At 30.0% G+C, this 22,844-nt stretch overlaps 1 protein-coding gene and 2 pseudogenes across 3 annotated transcripts; 2 read left to right on the top strand and 1 right to left on the bottom strand.

Annotated features, from left to right (window-relative positions):
* The window catches only part of LOC126854273 (phospholipase A2-like), a 179,588-nt pseudogene extending 177,832 nt beyond the window's left edge, over positions 1-1,756 (top strand).
* Positions 1,757-17,908: 16,152 nt separating this feature from the next.
* Positions 17,909-20,339, bottom strand: LOC126854246 (pentatricopeptide repeat-containing protein 2, mitochondrial-like). Of its 3 annotated transcripts, none has more exons than XM_050600790.1 (6): positions 19,988-20,339; positions 19,336-19,454; positions 18,928-19,104; positions 18,557-18,856; positions 18,372-18,476; positions 17,909-18,171 (listed from the first exon to the last, which is right to left on the bottom strand). In XM_050600790.1, exons 1-6 carry the CDS (start codon positions 20,067-20,069, stop codon positions 18,007-18,009), a joined length of 948 nt encoding a protein of 315 aa, XP_050456747.1. In that variant the 5' UTR covers positions 20,070-20,339; the 3' UTR covers positions 17,909-18,006. The 3 variants fall into 3 exon arrangements, with proteins under 3 accessions (XP_050456747.1, XP_050456746.1, XP_050456745.1); XM_050600789.1 differs by having other exon boundaries at positions 18,928-19,454; positions 19,988-20,087; positions 20,247-20,265; XM_050600788.1 differs by having other exon boundaries at positions 18,928-19,454.
* On the top strand, positions 20,267-21,840 carry LOC126854099 (pentatricopeptide repeat-containing protein 2, mitochondrial-like; annotated as a pseudogene).
* The last annotated feature ends 1,004 nt before the right edge of the window (positions 21,841-22,844 follow it).

Here is a 22,844-nt window from a genome sequence, read left to right as displayed (position 1 = left end):
GAAATAAGAGATAAACGTGTAGTTATAATTTTCGTTGTAAAATGCGAACTTTTATCAAAAGTTCAAAATGCTTAAAAGTATTAAAATTAAATTTTAAGTAAAATAGTAATAATAATTTAAAGCAATTTCTACATACATGTGTAATTTAATATATTTATTAAATAAAATAAATATTAATTGTAAAAGAAGTACAAATAACTTTGAGAGATATGTTTTGATCGTTGCACATGTTGAAAACGAGTTTTATTTGCAAGTCAAAACTTGTCAGAAAATTTCACGATAATAACGAAAAAGTTGGATAGAATAATCTATTGCTGATATGGATGACATATGATATGTATGATATGCATGTATATTCAAGGATATTTCCTAATAAATCTTTTTCCTCTTTTGTATGCAATCAGATATTACCATAAATGCAATCAAATGTATAAAGTCAAAACATATAATTTTCAATTTATATTTTTATGTAAAGAAATGTTTGTTGAGTTAAATGGAATTAAATATTTTAAATCTGTTATCAATTGTTTTTTTTTTTTTATTATTACATTGATTTAGGAATTTATTGATACCTTTTACAAAATTTGAGATAGATAAATTACACATAATACAAAATTTATTCTTTTTTATCAGTTATATATATTTCCAATATTGATCATTTGATTGTTATTTTACTGATTACTCTCTTGCTCTTGCATTAAAAATTTATCAATATAAAAACATAAAATAAAATGCATATGTATTTTTGAATGACGGAAAGAAAAAAAATCAATTATATTACTATTGTTGATTAGAATTTTTTCATAGTTTTTTTATTTTGAAATAAAGATACTTGTGTTAGGAACATTCTGGTGCGGTGCTGGAAATCTAACTAAAAATGAAAGCGACCTCGGCTTTTTTAACAAGACAGATGTCTGTTGCAAGCAGCATGATAAATGCGAGAGCTATATCTTGGCCGGTGATACAAAGGCCAATCTTAAGAACGATGGTATCTTTACAAGGTAATTGAACGAACAAGATAACTTTAGCATTACTTCCAACATTTATTGTATTGAACATTCATATTTAGTATTATCTGAAAAGAATGTTACTTATGTATGACATATATAAAACGTGTGTAAATCTACTGGTATGTAAGTTTTATTATCAAATCATATATATTTTACATATTATCATTATCCGCGAAATAATAGATCTGTTTAATTAACGTTAGTTTTATTAATAATTTTTTATTTTTTTCTTTTTTGCAATTTTTTGGCTACAGATCAGCTTGCTCTTGCGATTCTAAGCAATACGAGTGCTTAAAGGCGTTGACACCATAATTTCTAATGGTATCGGAAATACATATTATAACATATTGCAACCACAGTGCTTCATATGTGTATGCCCGACAGATGATTGCCAGTAAGACAAATTTAAAAAATAAATAAATAATAATAATAATAATAATTTTACGTAGAATATATTACGAAGCTTATTTCAACTTTTTTTAAGTAGACATCTTAAAATATAATATAAATTTAAGCTAAGTTTTTTATAAAAACATCAATTTTTCAGGCCAGACGTTGACACAGATTGTAATAATCACTGCGCAAAATATAAATGGGTTGATAACCCCAAATATCCGTTAATCTAATAAGTGATTCAAAGTTGGCAAAAAAAGAAGAGAATCCTTACATTTAATCGTGCACGTAAGATTTTAAAGAATACCTCGCACTCCTGCAGTTTGTTACTTTTGACATAAAGTCATATAACAGTTCTGAACACAATATCTCACAAATTTCATATGTAAAAAATATCTTAAGAAAGAAATTTATGGCCGTTGTATATTATATTTTTAAAAATTTATAATTCTTTAAATATAAGTTTTAATCAGTTTCAATCTTAACCAGTTTTAAATAACTGATTAAGATTGACAAGAGAGAGTTGATCAATCTAATTTGTTTGAGAGGCTATAATTGCATATGCTTTACTCTAGATTTATGTTGTTTGTGCGAGAAAGTTATAGCGAGCGTGCGAGCGAGCGTGCTCCAAAAGAGACAAGCGCGAAATGAGACGGCCGACGGACAACGACACCCGCGAGTATCGAGACGCGCTCGATTCTAAGATGAATAGAATCTTAACACTTTGCTATATTAATCATACGCGAGATACGATTATAATTCGCACGCGGCGGATAAACAGCGATAAATCGTCTGTCTCGGAATAACTCCGGTAGTCACACAACGGCACTGAAATATGTCTATTTCAATAAACGAGACCGAATCTTTATTTCACTCGCATAGCGTACACGCGTCAAAAGTACTCTGAGCGGAATGCGCCGCGCTCGGTTGGCGGCTTACTTTTATACTGTCGTCGCCTTCTCGAAGGATCCAGAAGGTTCTAGAAATTTACTCACTTCCGCCGACAGTTTTTAGGTGACTTGTTTATCGCAATTTTACCTTAGATCCTTCGAGAAGGGCGACGATGTTTGTTGTTGCCGCGCGTTTTCGCTCGGTCGCAGAAAACGCTACCTCGCATCGCGCGCGCGGCGATGACGCGGTCGCGCGGCAACAAAAATGCGAAGTTCGAGATCGTTGCAATCTCGAACATTGTTTGAGTAGTACATATTGTAATATGCACAAATATATGACATAAATGCAATAGAAATTTATGATCGTAAAGAATTATTTACATTCTTTATATTCCTCTTAAATTAAATCCTTTATTAACGCTAATCATATACTTAATTTAGGATTGTTACATAATTTATTAATAATAATTGCATAATGACATTACGATTGCAAAATATAATTTATTCTATTAATACACAATATAATTTTTTTACATGTTGATGTTAATAATTACTTAATAATCAAAGGTACTACGTAAAAGATTATGTTAATATAGAAATCTTCGGATAATATTGGATGTACTATTGCTTAACAAATTTTGACTGCATTTCTTGGTGCTATGCCTGTTTTAATTACATGCAAAATCGTTTTTGGAACGATACTAAAAAAATTAAGAAACAAAAATAATAAAAATAAGCTGAAAAATAAAACTGAAATAAAAAATAAACTATAAAGACAGATTATAATGTTTTATTATATTTGATTTGAAACTTACGTAATACAATCGATAATCGGACATATGGACAAACAAAGTGTATCCGATGCCGTCATCTTGGGATGTGGATTTCAGCATCGAAGATGATCGTCTGATATCTGAAATCTGCGCAAGCCTTGTAACATTTAACAATTTATGCACATATCTGAAAAGGAGATTATATAGAGAATTATATAGATGTATGAGATAGATCTCCTATTACAATTTATTATTGTACATACATCCTCAATCAAAGTAATTACTTACTTCTTGTTATCCAATTCTTTGTTGCAGCTAATGTATATTAATGCTTTGTCAATTATGTCTTTGACATAAAATATCAGCATAATTGGTCTTGTTACCGTCACGCCTTCATCCAAAGGATTCGAATTAACTTTCAACGGTTATCTTTTGTTCGTGTAGTTTTTTATATTCGCCAAAATATTATATTTGAATATAAAAAAATTCAGACTTGAAATAAAAATATTTTAAAATATACCTTAATAATTACAACAATAAAAGAAATGTGCGTCATAATTAAACTATTTTAATATAAATTATTAATTTTATTGTTATATACAAAATATAATTTATTAATTTATTAATTTTATATAAATATTATTTTGAAAACAAAGAGAAGTATAACTATTTCTTCGTCAGAACGTTTAAAATTTATTATATTTTTAATTTATGTTTGATTAAATTTGTTTTTACTTACATTGAAATTTATCAAAAATTTGATGAATGATTGATAATAGTTATTTTGCCAAGTAAAGTTTGTCTTTGCATATTGCAAGAAAACACATGTTGCTTTTTTGATGTTTGAATGTCGATGGATTCTGGCCATCTTAATCCTTTACCTGTGGCAAATTCTTCAAGTATAATAACGTTTTAAAGTTTCGGCTAATCATGTATCACAATGAAACCCTGATTCTGGATCGCACAGCAAATCTACATATTAAATATTTTATTACAAAATCGCATACTATAATGTTTAAAACAAAAAATTTATATTTTAGTGTTATTTATTTTTGACGAATAATATTTTATTACCGAGAGTTCTCTCGACATTTAAATTTACCATTTAAATTTAGTTTTTTACCATCTATTTTTAATTAGTTCTTTGTTTTGCATTGCTCTGATATTTTGTGCCCTAATTATTTTAACTTGATAAGAGAATAGTAGAAGACAGTAAAAATTTATTTATTTATTTTTTTATTTATTTAAATTAATAAACAGGAATATCTCCTTTAGTGTACAAAAAAAAGGAAATAAGAAAATTATAATAGAATATAGTAAATATCATCAAACAAGAGAATTAATAAATTTATAGACGAGGCTGACTTAGACACTCAATTAACGATTGTTTAATTGTGGATAGGGACATATTGAAAAAGTTAACCCTATTCGAGAACTCGTTCGCTAACAAGCATATTCTATTTAGCGATTTATGTTTTCCATAAAAGGTACGATATATTTCTTCATGAAAAACTTGATTATTTCTTAAGTGCCTGGCTGGAATATGCAACTTCAAATCAAGCAATTCGGGGCATACAATATAACAACCAATCAGTTTGAAAAGAAAAATTTAATCGAAGAGCTTTCTTCTATTTTTCAGAGTTATTACATTAAGCTTATTTAATATGTGGTCATAATAGTGATCATAGTAATACATAGGCTTATCAGTACGGAAACTCTACAAAGAAATCGATATTGGATTCTTTCCATATTTACATTGTTACATTGTTACTTATTCTGATATAGAGCCCAAACAATAGAACCATATTTTAGATGCGACAAGTGAGCAAAATAATAATCTTAAGGTACAAATATTTCTAAAGTATTTGCTTGATCGCATAATAAAACCAAGTTTCCTGAATGCATTGCCCGTAATCGCTTGTATATGTTTTTCGAAAGTCAGATCAGCGCTAAAAGTTAGGTACTCCTAGATCTCTGACGGAATCAATTCTTGAGAGGAGAGCACCCCCCCAAATAGTAATCATGCATACATACATTTTTTTCTGACTGAAATGAATTACATGGCATTTGGTAAGGTTGAAATGTAAATCATTTAAGTTACTCCAAGAATATAAACGAAGGAGATCTATCTGTACCAAGTTAGTATCATCAGGAGCATCAATATGATGAAATATTTTTAAGTAATCCGCGTACAACAAAACTTTACAGTGCTCGAAACCTCACTGATATCATTGATGAACAAGTTAAAAAAAAAGTGATCCCAAGTGTGACCTCTGAGGAACATCTGCCCCTAATGGTACGGGAGAAGGAATTTTTAAAATTTACGTCTTGTTGTCTGTCAGTAACAAAGCTCATTATCCCCCTCAACACAATACCTTCAATGCCAAATGCGCGCAACTTACAAAATAGAAGGGCATTCACACTGTCAAAAGCTTTTTTTAAAATCAGTGTAGATAACATCGATCTGAGATCCACTTTCAACAGACGAGTTAATATAATCGTGATAAATGAGAAGATTAGTTGAAGTAGAGCGGCCAGCGATAAATCCATGTTGCTCATTGATAATTACATTTTTTTATAACGACGCTAGCTTATCCGCAACAATATTCTCAAAAATCTTTGTCCTCAAATTTTGCTTACTGATAGCTCGATAATTGGATACCAAGGATCTATTGCCAGATTTAAATATTTACGTTATAATGGTTTTCTACAATTCAAGAAATGCGCCGCAAAACAGCGATTTATTGTAGATCAACCACAGAACTCTGGACATGATGTATTTACACAATCTAAGAAACAAAGGGTGAATGCCATCTACACCAGGACATGAATTTGCAATGAATTGATGCGACTGAAAACATCACCAATAGATATATCCATATTCGTTAAACCCAAACCATGCTCATACATCACATCTCCACTTTTTCTATCAGAGACAGAGTAAACGGACTCAAAATAATCCGCGAAACAATTTGCGATGACTGAACTGTTCTCAATATAAAAATTATTATGATAAATATAAGTTGGTAATGACTCAGATCTTGATATCGCATTAATGAAGCTCCAAAAGATCCTAGTATCATTATTAACAATCGCATCCTCCGAACTCTGCACATAACTCCTCAGACATTCCGAAGACAGAGATTTACATTGAGCTCTCAATTGAGAGAAAGACATATAATCTGATAATTGATTTGAGTTCTTATATTGATAATGAACTTCTCTTCCTAGCTTTCATAAAGGATCTTAATTCAGAAGAAAACCACCTTGGAAAGACGTCATGTAAGGATCTACGTACAGAGTCCAAAGGAACATACGCAAAGATCGCAAAATTAAGATATTTATATAAAAAGCCAATTGCATCGTTTAATTCAAGGCATTTCAACTCTTCGTCCCATTCTATTGCCCAAGTATTCGTTTATGGTTACGTTTGCATGTTTAAAGTTCCATTTTAGGTCATAAACTGGAGGAGCAATCAAACTCGATAAGACCAGCAAGGACATCATAACGGCCGAATGGTATCTAGCATATGCACATAAAGACTTTGAGACCTGCATCACTGAAATATCACGTAACGTGGAAAATCAAATCCAATATGTTATGATCAATATTAAAAATTGTGTTATGTTGGTAAAAATTAAATTCATTAAAATAGCGCGAAATAATATTAGCCTGTTCCAAGACATGGCAAAGAGGACTCGTTACGTATTGTAGGTAATTATATCTATTATCACGATGTATGAAGCAGATTATAGTCACCAGCAATTAAAACTTCGGCATTGTGTGACATTGTTATTATTTCCTTAACGGAGAGATAGTGTGACTCAGTAAATAATAGAATCAGAGACCGGAGGCAGGTAAACAGTTTCGATAATTACATGCTTATGACCCAGCCAAATGTCAACAAATAGTTATTCAACACATTTGATAGACACATTTAAAATCTGACTAAATAAATGGTCACGAACCGCAATCAAAAGGCCGCCACCTCTTAAATAGTTACTATTCTCGCGATTTCTATCTAAGCGATACATTATAATTGTCAAAACTTAACTCGGCATCGGAGATACCATCGCAAGCCACATCTCGACCAATATAACAATGTTAAACTTAGCAGAAGCAAAGGCAAGTGCAGCGCGCAGATCATATAGTTTAGTTCTTAATCCCCAAAAATTCTGAAAATACACTAAAGAGGATCGAGCTAGTTTTTTTGATCTTTCAGTATTTATAGTTACAATTCTTGGTATATTATTTTTAAATAGAATAGTTTTATTAATCTCTCCCGATACCTTTAGCACATTCAATTGAGCCTGCAAGTCCTTGAAATATTTTCTTTGCGTAGTTTGATCTTGGAAAATTCTCACAAGGCCAAAATAATTCGATTTATTTCTAAGAATCCTGACTGCATCCTGGCTAGTGGGAAAAGAGACCTGCAATGGTCGAGAGCGTTCTTCCTGCTTCTTTTCCAAATAGGCTATTTTTATTCTTGATATGTTACCCGGTTGAATTTTATTAATGTTCTTAGCAATGCCAGTATCTGTACAATCACCATTCACCGGTTCATCTACGTTAAAGAATATTAAATTAGCAGATCTTCTTTTCCTATCTTCCAATTCTTCAACAATATCCTCTTCAGCTAGTGAAGAGGAGGTCACTGATTGAGTTCTTCTATTAAATTCTCCATTCGATCGATCCAATTTGCTAAGTCTTGGATGTGCTTCTTAATCTTCGCCATGTTGGCGAATATGACTCTCTAATTTCTTTTCTAAAGTTATCAAACTCCACTCTCAACATTTCTTTTATGGTGTTAAGAAAAGATGGATGGTCAACTGTGCACTGAGACACATTTAAGGAGCTACTACAGTCAGCAAAAGCTCCATTTGAAAACGGATGGCCGGTACAACTAATGCATCCGGGATGAGATGCAATCCCGCAAGTGCATAATAGGCTTGATCACAATGCCTTGCACGTTTTTCTGATATCCATTATAATTAATTGAGAGAAAATAACAAAAATTATATATGATAGTTAACAAAAATATCGAAAATATCAAAAGGAAACTGATCAAAGAAAAACAAAAATACTACGTCTGTCCTCAACCGATGTCAACTGTAAACTAAAATGAAGAGAAAATGAGTCGGAAACACGCTATATCTGATCATCGATGCGAAAACTGCACAGCGACATCAGCCAAGTCGATACCGGCATCGAGCATTGAAAAACTCGGAAGATGCTTTGAGATTGTTGAGATAACCCTAACTTGAGGCCGTTGTATGTTGTGGACTTATTGACCGGTGGCCATGTAGTCGCATCAGCGCAAAGTCCCAATAATCCTGATACCATATTAATGGCGATAACGCCGTCGGCTTTACCTATATCAAATATTAATTATTAACGGAATTAATTATTAAAATTTTGAATATACATATAAATTTTTATAAACATTTTACTAGATTAAAAGTTTCTTTTATTTTTAATTATCTAAAGCTGCATTAAATATTTGATATCATTGTAAGAAAATAAAATATTTGTATATTTGTAACATAATTTTTATTTTTGCAACGCTATAATTTTTTTTTTTTTGCACAATGTACATATAACGATATAATTTAATGTAAATTCCAGAATAATTTGAATTACCCTCGTAAGTTTCCTTGGCGATGGAAAGAATGTCGGTGATGTTGAGAACATGAGATCATGAGAACATGATAGATTTAATTCCAACCCGTCAGAACTGCTGCTTCCGCTTTTCTCGCCAGTTCCGTCCAATCGGCTGTTATACACATAATGCTCGCGATAACAATCTATGCAAAATATATAATAAAATCTAATAAATCTAATAAGAAAGATTTAAAAAATGTAAAAAAGATGTAAAAAATCAACAATTTAGTTAAAATTATTTTAATTTTATTATTATAATTCTATTAAAATTGAAATTGTTAATTTATCAAACAGCTGATATCATTAACAAAATATATCTTTGAAGGAAAATCTTGTTTTAGTTCTATGATATTGCGGCAATAATTAGCGATTTTTTCAGATATTAATTCGATATTCAAGAAGCTATCTTGCTTGGATTCATAATGATGGCAGGAAATAATATCTTTGATGCGCGGAGACACCTTGATGACAAAATCCTAAGACAAAATATTAAAAATGTTCGGGAATGACGCGAGATTTCGAGCACGACGATACACATGGATTTTGCACGAAGAAACAACAAAATAAGTCAAGCACGTATTGTTACAAAAATATCTTTAATTACAATTAAATAATTAACACAATTAAATTCACAAAGTTTCAAATAGTTAAGAAAAGCGTAGACCGAGAAGAAAAATAAGCGGTCATGTTATAATCGGTTGTACAATAAGAAGCGGTCGTCATAAGCGGATTTAACAGTGAGAAAAGCGCTTATATAAAGCGGTGTATCAATTGCGGTCATCAACTCTACGCGTGTGAAGCGAGTGCGTCCGTTCCTCATAAGCGAGCCCTTATATACTTGATCTTTATTCGCTCGCTGCTAATCAATTCAAACCTCCGTGTTCGGTTCGAATTCTCGAAGGGGCGCCGAATTTTATTGGCCGCCACTCAAAATTTCGGCACAAGATAAAAATTAGCGAGAGCGATAAGCCCGTCATGGCCTACGTCACCGCTTCGCGCGTGCCAACTGCTGTTTATCGCACGGCTAATCGTCAAAGTTGTTTGTTATTAAACTTGTTTGCGACATAGGCTTTGTTGGTATCAAAAAACCTCGACCGACAATAACAATTTTGAAAGTAATAATAAGCTAACTGTTCTTTTAGTGTTTTTCGATTTTGAACAATATTATTGTATGATGTGTGTAGAAACCTGCGGCAATGTTTAATAAATAAAATGTATAATTTTAATATTCTAATGCAATCTCAAACAAAAAACATAACATTTTCTAACACACAAGTTAAAATTAAAATATACATATCGTTTGTAATTTGATTGCTCTTTAATGAAATACTTTATCTAAAGAGAAGGTCATGACAGTGAAGGCCCAACCGACTCCGAAAGCTCGTCGGATGATCACGTTAGTAATGCAAAGTGACGTAAAAGTCAGACCAAAAGGATTCTCGAATTTTAGCCCACACATTTCAATGCTTAAATCAACGTCATCGATAACAATGTGAAATTTTGGCAATTGCGGAATTTCCGGCACCGTCAAGCTGTAAGATTCCTATGATAATGACATCATGGAAAAGTAGTTAAATCCAGAACATAAATCATTTCGTTTATTTTTCGAGAAATATGAAATAAAAATTTAGATAAGTAAAATTTTCTTGTATTTTTTGTAAATTTATTAAAATAGAATATTTGTAAAATTATTGTAAATTTATTTTTATTATTTTAAATTATTGTTATATTATTACAACAATAATAATAATAGAGCTTTTTTATTCAAAATCTAACAAACAAAAATTCCATGCTTTCACACAGATATTTCTTGAGAAGTTAAGACTTTATAATTCATGAAGAGAGACTATGTTAGCTGATAATGTACCTATTTGTGAATATACTACGCGGCTGTCTTTCTGTCATTCATGAATTTTACATTTGAACGACATCAGCGAAATCTTCTCTGCACAACACACCTGATATTGATGTCATCATCCTGTTCTCATCAACTTCCGTCAAATTCCACCTCTTAATTGGCGCCATCGCATTCTTTACTGTTTTTTATATAAAAATGTTCTTTAATTGCTATAATTTTTTCTTGCTTTCCTCTGTTTATTTAATTTGATACGACATTATTATTATTTATATACATTAAGACGAAGAGATTTTTTATGATATCAAATTAATATTCTAGCCGAACATGACATTATCACTCACCAGCAGAATTAATCTTGATCAAAAATCAAAATCACAAAGTCCGTTTTTAATACAAACTTTTGTTGTTTATCTTTTATCCATTTGCTTCTCGCGTTTTGTTCGCTTCTGCAAAATTCGATTATAAAAATTCTTTCATAAAAATTCTTTCATTGCAAAAAATGACTCATTCTAGCGATTGCAGAGATATAAATTTGTATTTCTCTTCCTTTACCAGATCCATCTAAAAATAATTTTAAAGTCTCAAATTTTGCTATCAAATATGTATGTGTTTTAAAATTTAAACTCTTAAAAAAGATATTAAAGATATTTAAATTACAATTTTTGTTACAATTTTTAGATTAGAGTTTAAATATCGCCTGAGGTTAGTAGAAGGGTGGACTGAGTAGCTTAGAAACTGCCACTGCCGGTTCCAAGCCCGGATAAAGGAAGAGGGTTCGCGGGCCAGGCTAGCATCCTGCCCGCAATAAAAAACATGCACTTGCTAAAAAAGCTGATGAAAGCCTCGGAAATGGACGGTCTAAAATGATAATAACTAGGCAATCAACTAGGAAAAAACGATTTATGGCAAAACAAACGTTAAGGATAGCAATCTAGAACATAATGTCCTGGAACATCACAGAGACCAGGAAATAATAACAGAAATAGCAGAGAAGAAAATCGCTATATGTGCACAGCAGGAAATAAAAAAAAAGAGAAAGAAACGCGGCAATATGGAGAATATATGTTGATATACTCGGAAAAGAGGAAGGAAGATCGGGCCAAAAAAGGAATGGGTCTCCTTATCCACCAAAGGTTCCAAACTCATATCCAAGATATAATGTACATTAACGAAAGAATCATGAAAATGATAATAAAAATAAAGAACAGAGCTATAAACTTCATCAGCGTGTATGCCCCGAACATTAGCAAACCCAAACACCTAAGGGAAAGATTTTAGGAATTACAAGAAGTAATAGACTCAATTTCCGTGGGTGAGCATATAATAATAATGAGAGATCTAAATGAGAGGATTGGAGCTCGGGTTGTCCCCAACGTAAAACAACGATTTAACGAAGAAACCGAGAATGAGAATAGCGAACTTCTGATTGATTTCTGATGTCAAAAAATGCGAATTAATAACACATTTTTTGAACACGATGAAAAATACAAAGTACATGGCAAAACTTCCACGGCCAAACATCGGTCATAGACTACATCATAGACCAGTCATTCGACTCAAGGTGATGGATGTGAGGAACTCTCAACTCCGCAAACGTTGGGAGTGATCACAGCCTACTGCTATGTAAATTAAGAATGGAACATAATGCCACAAGGAAAAAGCAAGATTAAGCACAAGTAACAGAAAAAATAAATATAAAATGTCTCAATAACGATAGCCTCAATAACAAGAGAACTATAATATCAAAACCGGCTAAAACAAAAAATTGAGCTGAACAAAACAGAGCCTGGTAATGATGTAGAGGGAGCTTAAAGAAAACTCAAGTCAAATATTATAATAGCAGCGGAAGAATCATGCGGAAAGAAAAAAGTCACGAGGAAAAATAATAAGACCCCATGGTTCACAGAAGAAATTAAACTAAGTAAAGAAAAGAAAATTGCTTACAAAAATACAAGTCAATTAAAACTCTAGAAGACTTAAACCATTACACAAACATACGTGATAGAGTTAAATCAAGAATATGCAGCATAAAGGAAGAATATTGGGAGGGGTTCACCAAGGACATGGAACTTGATCTAATAGGAGCACAATCAAGAATGTGAAAAATAATACGAAATAGAAAGGCGGACGTAAATGAATTAGGGATAACGAACATAATAGATGAAGAGGCATGGATTAATCATTTTAAGAATATGTATGACATCAACAATAATATGGAAATGATAAACCGGACGATTGGAGAATAACGATGTTGAGATCGAAATAACTACACAAGACGTCCGGACAACAGTGGCGAAATTAAAGGGAAGGAAGGCACCAGGGAAGAATGGAATAACTAACGAAATACTTAAGTATGATGGAGACTGTCTTCAACAAGAACTTTTAAAATTTGTAAATGTTGCAGTGGAATCTCAAAGAATCCCTACAGAAATGAAAACGAGCATCACAATACCAATTTTTAAGAAAGGCGATAAGCGGAAACCAGAAAACTACAAAGGCATCACCTTTTTAAGCACAATTCTGAAACTCACATCAAAAATAATACTCAAAAAATTAAACACCATACTGGAAAACAGCGAAGAACAGATGGAATTTAGAGTGAATAGATCGACTACCAATGCCATCTTTGTTGTCCGACAAATAAGCGAAAAATCTATAGAATACAACAAGCCGGCCTATATGTGCTTTGTGGACCTCACTCAAGCCTTTGACCGCGAGACATTACGTGCACGCAATACTGGAAGAGAAGGAAGTCCCGACGAAGCTTAGAAGTCTAATATGTGACATGTATCAAAATACCAAGGCATGCATAAAGACAGCAAATATACTAATGAGTGAAATAGCAATATCATCCGGGATACGATAAGGTGACTCTCTGGACCCGAGTCGCATTATAAGTCATACATTTTTATTAATATTGATAATAATTTTTAATAATCTTTTGCAAATTTATATTTCAGGCATGCCAAGTTTTTATATGTCACTTTAATATTAACCCTTTCGTTCCGGATTTCTGCTAAGATTATGATTAATTTTAAAACAAATCTATATTTGGCATGGATTTTTAAATTCAAAATTGATGATCGATGTGATCAACATTATTGCAGTAAGGGTTAAGTAATATTATAATTTACTATCTTTAATAAAAACCGTAATATATATAATAATGCTGTTTACTATATTATACAAAATATTTATTTGAAACACAAATGTAATCTTTTAATAAAAATAAAATGCGTATTAATTTTTTTGAGAGAATCCATAATATTTCTATAAATGCAAGATTGATTTTATGACAAATATTATTTCAAATTATAAATCTTCACAAATTAAATTCCTTCTATTTGGCTTAATTATTGATTTCCCATTTAGTTTTTATTTTTTAAAGGTTTTTATTTTTTATGGAACAATTTTTTTATAAGTTATTTTTTAGAGGTAAATATTTTTCCAATTTTTACATCTTTTCAACTTTTTGTTGCGTACAAGAAACATTTTTTATGTATTTAGCGTACTTTTTTTACCTTTGTGAGGCTTTTTTAGTGTGATCTCATTGCTTTTTGTAAAAATTTATTAGAGGTAAATATTTTTTCAACTTTTTGTTATTTATAAGGAATATTTTTTATGTAAACTTGGCGTAGTTTTTTTTACCTTTGTGAGGTTCTTTTAGTGTGATTAAATTGTAGACATTTTTTAAGAACTTTTGCGATTGCATGTAATGAGGTACATACTACGACGAACTATGGCAACATACGGAATTATTGCCTACTCGCTCTTACTGTATAAATGATATCAAAGTGAGACATTCCATATACAAAACAATAGCACTATATACAGGATGTCTTGCAAAGATTGTGCCAATGTTCGTGAGCGAGTAGAGCACAGTAAACTAAACAGAAAAGTCCTTTCTTATTTCGATCTGTAACACTTAATAAAAGAGTTATTATTGAGTAAACTCTGACCAATCAGCGCCGACCTTTAGCCGGACGCACGTCGGTAGCCGCACGCCTAGTAATGGTGCGCCGCCGTAATGATGGAGCGCTCACGCAGTCAATTTATCTCTCGCTCTCTCTTTCTTTCTCCCACTCTCTTTCTCTCTCCCTCCCGCTCTTTATCTTGGCGTCGCGATACTACTATCAATTGCATCGCTTGATACATATCATATATATATACACGCACATACATATTGTCTCTCAAGGCGTATTTACACATTCAAGCGAATAATCGTACATGAGCGCTGTAAATGCATATTGAGGGACAAAATCGCTTTGTATGTGTGCGTGCGGGCATACGTACGTAAGTCTGAAAGTTGAAGAAGAAATTTTTTTCATATTTCTGTTCCTAACTTATCATACCTCAGGATTGACAGCACCAATCTTATTGAAACTGGTTGCAATCGAAAACTTCCATCCACATTATATCATAAAAGTGCCATTAATTTTTTTATTACAGCTTTAGTTCCTGAGATATTTTAATCGAAAGTTTATCAAAACCAATATAGACATAAAACTCCGGATAAGCTACTTGGTAGCGCCGTAGCCTCTGTATCTAGGCAAACTCTTCGCATGCCAGAAAATTTTTGTCATGTACTTGGCGATTTTTTTATGAACTTAGCGTCGCAACGCTACCGCGTCGCTTGATTCATTCAATAAACAGATAATTGAGAAATATTTGCATTCTTGAATAAATCTTTCAGATTTATTCAAAAAAATTATTTTTTTATTTAAAGCAACAAAATTAATTAGAAAACGAATAATAAATAAAAATAAATAACAAAAAAAAAACAAATAACGCTCTTTATTTCATTTCGATTGTTCTAAAAACTTACTAAAAACTTAAAACAGGGATGAAGTTTAAGATACATATTTTTCTTTTTGTAATTCAAAAAATATACATTAAGCTGCATTTAGATACGACGTGTTAAAATACTATGTTCAGTGATGAATTCACTAACAAAAAAGCAACACAAATTTTTACTCAATTTTCTAATACTTATTAGCAGTATAAAATCATTACTGCTTCAACAGACAAGTTAATGAATCAGCATTGATCACTCCATTATCACAAAATTCTATTAATGGAGACTAATAATAATATTTAACTCTCGCTTAAAAGATTTTCATGCTTTGTAATGGATTTTTTCTTAACATTCGGTGCACGCTGGATCTGTGTGTGATTTGCAAATTATTTTATTCATTATTGTCGTCTGCTAAAATCGAAATAAACATGATGTATTAATAGATATGACTTTAAATCATTTTCCTTTGTATAACAATCTTAATCATATGACTGTCCTTATCACAATTCAACTTTTTTTCAATTTAATAGAAAACACAATACTTAAAAATATTATGTAAATTATGAAAATATAATAAAATTACTCATTTTTAATTATAATGTGTCTTGTTGCAAAATTTTTAGAATTTGTTGTACATTCCTATAATACTCAAACACTTTCAAGAACAAAATGTTTATTCAATAACATTTCAATAAAATTAAAAAATCTAAAAAGCTTACAAATATACATATTTTAAAAAACTATAAAAATGATAACTAGATAAAATTATAATAATAGAGAGAAACACATACGAGGTTAAAATAACTGTCATGTACCTTGTTGCAACATTTAAGAATTTGTTGTATATTCTTATGATACACAAACACTTTCACGTAAAAAAATGTTTATTTAATGACACTTCAGTAAAATCAAAAATCTAAAATCTTAAAAATATATATTTTGAAACTATAAATGCGATCACACTAAATATAAATATACAGAGAAACACGCGTAGTTAAGATAACTATCATGTATACAGTAGGTAATATAGGTTACGTTACGGTTTGAAAAAACGACAGATTTTCCAAAACACTGCATTAACCAATTATGACAAGGAAATTTTATAATTTTTTATCGCATTGATCAACCACCAAAATATTTTACAGCATCTATTATCGACTAATCACTTATCGACCGCAGTTATAGAAAAAAGCACTGTTAGAAATTTTTATTATTTAGATATAAATTTATTTTTTGCATAACTTGATACGTTAGTCAGAAAGAGTACCGGCGATAAATAAATCACTTCGGTTTAAAACACGGCAATCGCTAAAGAAATTGATGTAGTACAAAGACTGCATTCTTTCCGTGCTTTGTATTGTTGAAATTAAAGCATGATTTAAAGTGTTAATAGTTGTATATTTATGATTCTTAAAATAAGATATTACGAAATTTATTATATTACCGCTAATATCCCTCGTGCAATATAAATTTTTCTCTTTGATTTCGACTACCGCTAAAGATAACTGTTAGAAAAAGACATATTATGACGGTTATTCTATATGCTCTCCGCTATAAGAATTGACGCATTAAATTTTAAAATTAATAACGCTACGATTATTAAAGGATACAAAATAGCGTCGTCTTTGCCTGGATCTTTTGCGTCTAATGACACAATCTCTTTAATCACAGCAATTTTTAAAGAAATTGACGCGTTATTCAAGAACTACATTATTTTACGTACTGAGCTATTGAAATTATGCAATTAATATTTTACGAATTGTATCTTTTTCTAAGATGTGTTCATTAAAGGCGGAGCTTCCGTATATAACATCGCGATTTTGGCCAGCTCTATCGCTTTAATAAGCTTATTAATTTTAAAATTCTAATGCGTCAATCCTTGTATCGGATATCATGCTTAATAATGTCTTTCTCGAATAACATCGACATCTTCAACGATAGAGGAGATGTAAGCAAAGAATGTATCAGACGTGAACGATCTCGGCAAAGGCGTCACGATTTCGGCCCGCTATATCGCTTTAATATAATCGAAATTATATTAATTTATAATTATATTTATTACAAAATGCTAACGCGTTAATCTTTATAGGGAAGAGCACGAAAAATAGCATCTTTCTCGAATAATATCTATATTTGATGATAGCCGAGATCAAACGTTAAAAACATTATAGACGTGTTTCCCCAATGATTTCATGTTGATTAAAATAAAAAAAAAATTTTTTAATTATGTCTGTTAACTATACGCTCAATTAATTTTCATTTATTATAAATAAAAATTATTTCCTAAACTATGAAAATATATTCCTAAATTTGCCCAAACAATTCCTAAATGATTGCAATTATAAAAAATAAAAAATATTAAACTTCTCTGCTAAATATATGGAGATATATTAATGATAAATTTGATTTCTATATTGATTCATATTGACCGACAATGAATGAAATTGCAAATGTTTTTACTAAATATATTTACAAAATAAAAACGATATTTTATGAGTAAGAAAATTGTATTTAAATAAAAATTGCGATTTAGTTCATCATCAATCAATATAAATTATTTATTTATTCAGTGTTTTAATCTTAAGTTTACCTAAATTAACAATTATTGGGTTACACGAAACACATTTTACAATTTTGGAGCATATTTACAAAAGATTGGACAATATACTAGTCTATTACGCGAGAATGATTGCGGTCGTTGTGAAACATTAGATTGAAAAGCATTCAACCCCCGTTGAGTACGTTTTATTGGATTAACTGTTATTTCAGAGACGAGATGATCTTCCAAGGTCTGTAGAAAAAATATACAGTTAGATTCAACCTCTTTCATCACAATCTTTCAAATATTGAACAATGTTTAATTCTGTCTCGGCTTGATTAAACATGTTCTTTGTAAATATGTAAAAAACATACTTTAGAACAATATAGAATTATATGCAATAGATTAAAAATAATTAATACTGAGTGAGTGATTAGTTTAGTAAAATTTACATCAGATAAGATATGATCGTTGTCCTTCAACAGAGTAATCAACTTATAAAGCTCAAAGTCTGCAGGAATATTCTCCTTCGCCATAGACTCCTCCAACTTTTCAATCTAAAAGTATAGATATAATTAGAATAAAATATAGTACACATCTGTTATATTATTTAAGCAAATTATAAGCAGATACATACTACATCTCTGAAATATTTTTCTTTCCGAACATTTAGCTTATCAAAGTCTAATGATTTTTTGAAAATAGGAACTATCGCAGTGAATCTCTTCAAGTTTTTAAATGCCATAACTTTCAAACATCTTATATCAATATATCGGACTTCTTTTATTGAAGTTAGAATTTCTATAGCTATGTGAGATGAATCTTGATTAATGGCTAGAGCTGCTAAAAATGTGCTGGCTCTACGCTGAAATGTAAATCCTTTGGCGTTTATTTCGTTCCAGAGATTTAGAGCATATTCCAATGTTTCTGGTGTATTCTGAAAATATCAGATATAATTATGTAAAACAAGCTTTAATAAAGTTTAATTTCTTTTATAGAAAATATTACCTCTTTGTAACAAGCAGCCATAACTAATATCAAAGTATTCCCTGGATATCTATCAAAATCTAGAATTTTAATTTTAATTATATCGAACACATCTCTCATTTCTGTGTATTTTCCATGTTTATATAGCAGAGATAAGAAAATCTGATAACTAATTATTTGATTGAAGAAATTTTCAAACTGGAAATGTTTGAAAGTAGTAAACGCAAGATCTGGTTCATCAAGATAGTAAAAAGTACGCATTATCAGAGGACCAATGATAAAAATATTAAATCTCAGTTTTTTGTTTTGACTATTAAACTTTGCTATCATCCTGACAAGCAATTCAATATCTTCGGGCTTTTTCTGTGCTAAGTACAACATGGACTTCAGGTCTTCTGTGAAAATTTGACCTGACTCTGAGTTGCATACCTCCTGCATCTTAGTACGGAATGTATTCTCCATATTTAAAAATTGATTGCGGAAGTTTAAACATGCATTTTTATAGCCTAGTAGACCCAGACTTTCTTCAGAATATATGAATCTACATGCTGCAAAGTAAAAAAAATAACATATAATCTTCTTCTTCCAAAGAAATGTATGTCAAAATATTGATAAACATGTAAAAATCATAGTTAATAAATATAAAAAAAAAATTTTAAATATGTACATTTTTGTTTTAAACTTTTTTCAGATGTATAATTTTAATATCTTTTAGGGAATATTAAAAATTTACTAATTTTTTTGCTAAACTTCCTTTTATACATATATAATGCATTTAACATATTTATATAAAACTATAATATGACTTTTAAAGTATGTGTAATTTATTTAATCTCTTGTATTAATTATTGCTAGCAAAAGTATATTATGATGTAATACACAAAATAGGAGTATTAATTAAAAGTTATTATTGGACACATTGACATATGTATTTTAAAATATAATATCCAAATGTTAATGACAAAAATTATAAACAATAAAAAAGTAAAAAATATTATATATATAAATATATTATATATATAAAATTAATCCAAAAAGATCGAAGAATAATGCGATGCGAGGTTAAGTCGACGTTACGTACAATTTAGGAAATTGTATTTCAGACAAGTATTGCTGGCCAGTTTTACATTGAGCCTCATAAGACTCCTCATTGTCGCCGCCATTATTTCCGTGTATAAATGCTATAAATCCTTTCCTTTATACTATTATATATCAAGTCTTACAATTTATTTAACGTGAATTGGTTGAGCAATTTAAAAAATTTTAAAAATTGCACATCGCTCGACCAATTCACGTTATCAGATAAGTTGTAAAGACTTGATATATGACAGTATTTTTACACGTAAATAATGGCGGCAACATGAGGAGTCTTATAAAGCTTAATGTAAAATTGGCCAGCAATACTGTGCTGAAACACAACTTCCTAAATTATACGTAACGTCGATTTAACCTCACATCGCATTATTCTTCGATCTTTTTGGATTAATATTTTTCATTTTTTTTATTGTTTATAATTTTTGTCATTAACATTTGGATATTATACTTTAAAATACATACGTCAATATGTCCAATAATAACTTTTAATTAATACTCCTATTTTATGTATTACATCATAATATACTTTTGCTAGCAATAATTAATACAAGAGATTAAATAAATTATACATACTTTAAAAGTCATATTATAATTTTATATAAATATGTTAAATGCATTATATATGTATAAAAGGAAGTTTAGCAAAAAAATAATTAGTAAATTTTTAATATTCCCTAAAAGATATTAAAATTATACATCTGAAAAAAGTTTAATATAAAAATGAACGTATTTAAAAATTTTTTTATATTTATTAACTATAATTTTTATATGTTTATCAATATTTTGACATATATTTCTTTGGAAGAAAAAGATTATATGTTATTTTTTTTTACTTTGCAGCATGTAGATTCATATATTCTGAAGAAAGTCTGGGTCTACTAGGCTTTAAAAATGCATGTTTAAACTTCCGCAATCAATTTTTAAATATGGAGAATACAATCCGTACTAAGATGCAGGAGATATGCAACTCAGAGTCTGGTCAAATTTTCACAGAAGACCTGAAGTCCATGTTGTACTTAGCACAGAAAAAGCCCGAAGATATTGAACTGCTTGTCAAGATGATAGCAAAGTTTAAAAGTCAAAACAAAAAACTAAGATTTAGTATTTTTATCATTGGTCCTCTGATAATGCGTATTTTTTACTATCTTGATGAACCAGATCTTGCGTTTACTACTTTCAAACATCTCCAGTTTGAAAATTTCTTCAATCAAATAACTAGTTATCAGATTTTCCTATCTCTGCTATATAAATGCTATAATGGAAAATACACAGAAATGAGAGATGTGTTCGATATAATTAAAATTAAAATTCTAGATCAGAATAGAATTCTGATAGATATCCAGGGAATACTTTGATATTATGACTGCTTGTTACAAAGAGGTAATATTTTCTATAAAAGAAATTAAACTTTATTAAAGCTTGTTTTACATAATTATATTTGATATTTTCAGAATACACCAAAAACATTGAAATATGCTCTAAATCTCTGGAACGAAATAAACGCCAAAGGATTTACATTTCAGCGTAGAGCCAGCACATTTTTAGCAGCTCTAGCCATTAATCAAGATTCATCTCACATAGCTATAGAAATTCTAACTTCAATAAAAGAAGTCCGATATATTGATATAAGATGTTTGAAAGTTTCTCATTTAAAAACTTGAAGAGATTCACTGAGATGTGCCTATCTTCAAAAAATCATTAGACTTTGATAAGCCAAATGTTTGGAAAGAAAAATACATAGAAATAAATAGAGATAAATATAAATAATAGAATAAATAGAAAATAAATAAAATAAATAGAGATGTAGTATGTATCTGCTTATAACTTGCTTAAATAATATAACAGATGTGTACTATACTTTATTGTAATTATATCTATACTGTTAGATTGAAAAGTTGGAGGAGTCTATGGCGAAGGATAATATTCCTACAGATTTAGAGCTTTACAAGTTGATCACTTTGTCGAAGGACAACGATCATATCTTATCTGATGTAAATTTTACTAAATTAATCACTCCCTCATTATTAATTGTTATTAATCTATTGCATATAATTCTATATTGTTCTAAAGTATATTTTTTTACATATTTATACAAAGGACATGTTTAATCAAGCCGAGACAAAATTATACATTATTCAATATTTGAAAGATTATGATGAAAAGGGTTGAATCTAACTGTACATTTTTTCTACAGATCTTGAAAAATCATCTCGTCTCTGAAATAACTCTCGATTCAGTAAAACGTACTCAACGGCGGTTGAATGCTTTTCAATCTAATGTTTTACAACGACCGCGGTCATTCTCGCGTAATAGACCAGTATATTGTCCGATCTTTTGTAAATATGCTCCAAAATTGTAGAATGTATTTCGTATAACCTAATAATTGTTAACTTAAGATTAAACCACTAAGTAAATAAATAATTTATATCGATTGACGATGAATTAAATTGCAATTATTTTTGTTGTATAAATATTGTTATTTTTATTGTTAATTTTCTTAATCACAAAATATCGTTTTTATTTAGTAAATATATTTAGTAAAAACATTTGCAATTTCATCTATAGTCAGTCAATATGGATCAATGTAGAAATCAAATTTATCATTAATATACTTCCGTATATTTAGCAGAGAAATTTATTAAATATTTCTTATTTTTTATTATTGCAATCGTTTGGGAGTCGTTTGGGAAAATTTAGGAATATATTTTTATAATTTAGGAAATAATTATTTATTTATAATAAATAAAAATTAATTGAGCGTATAGTTAGTAGACATAATTAAAAAAAATTTTTTTTTTATTTTAATCAACGTGAAATCATTCATAAGGTCAAATATGCTAAAA

Source organism: Cataglyphis hispanica, chromosome 13, assembly GCF_021464435.1.
Source record: "Cataglyphis hispanica isolate Lineage 1 chromosome 13, ULB_Chis1_1.0, whole genome shotgun sequence".
In the NCBI taxonomy this organism is placed as follows: domain Eukaryota; kingdom Metazoa; phylum Arthropoda; class Insecta; order Hymenoptera; family Formicidae; genus Cataglyphis; species Cataglyphis hispanica.
This window is presented reverse-complemented; position numbering and strand designations above follow the sequence as displayed.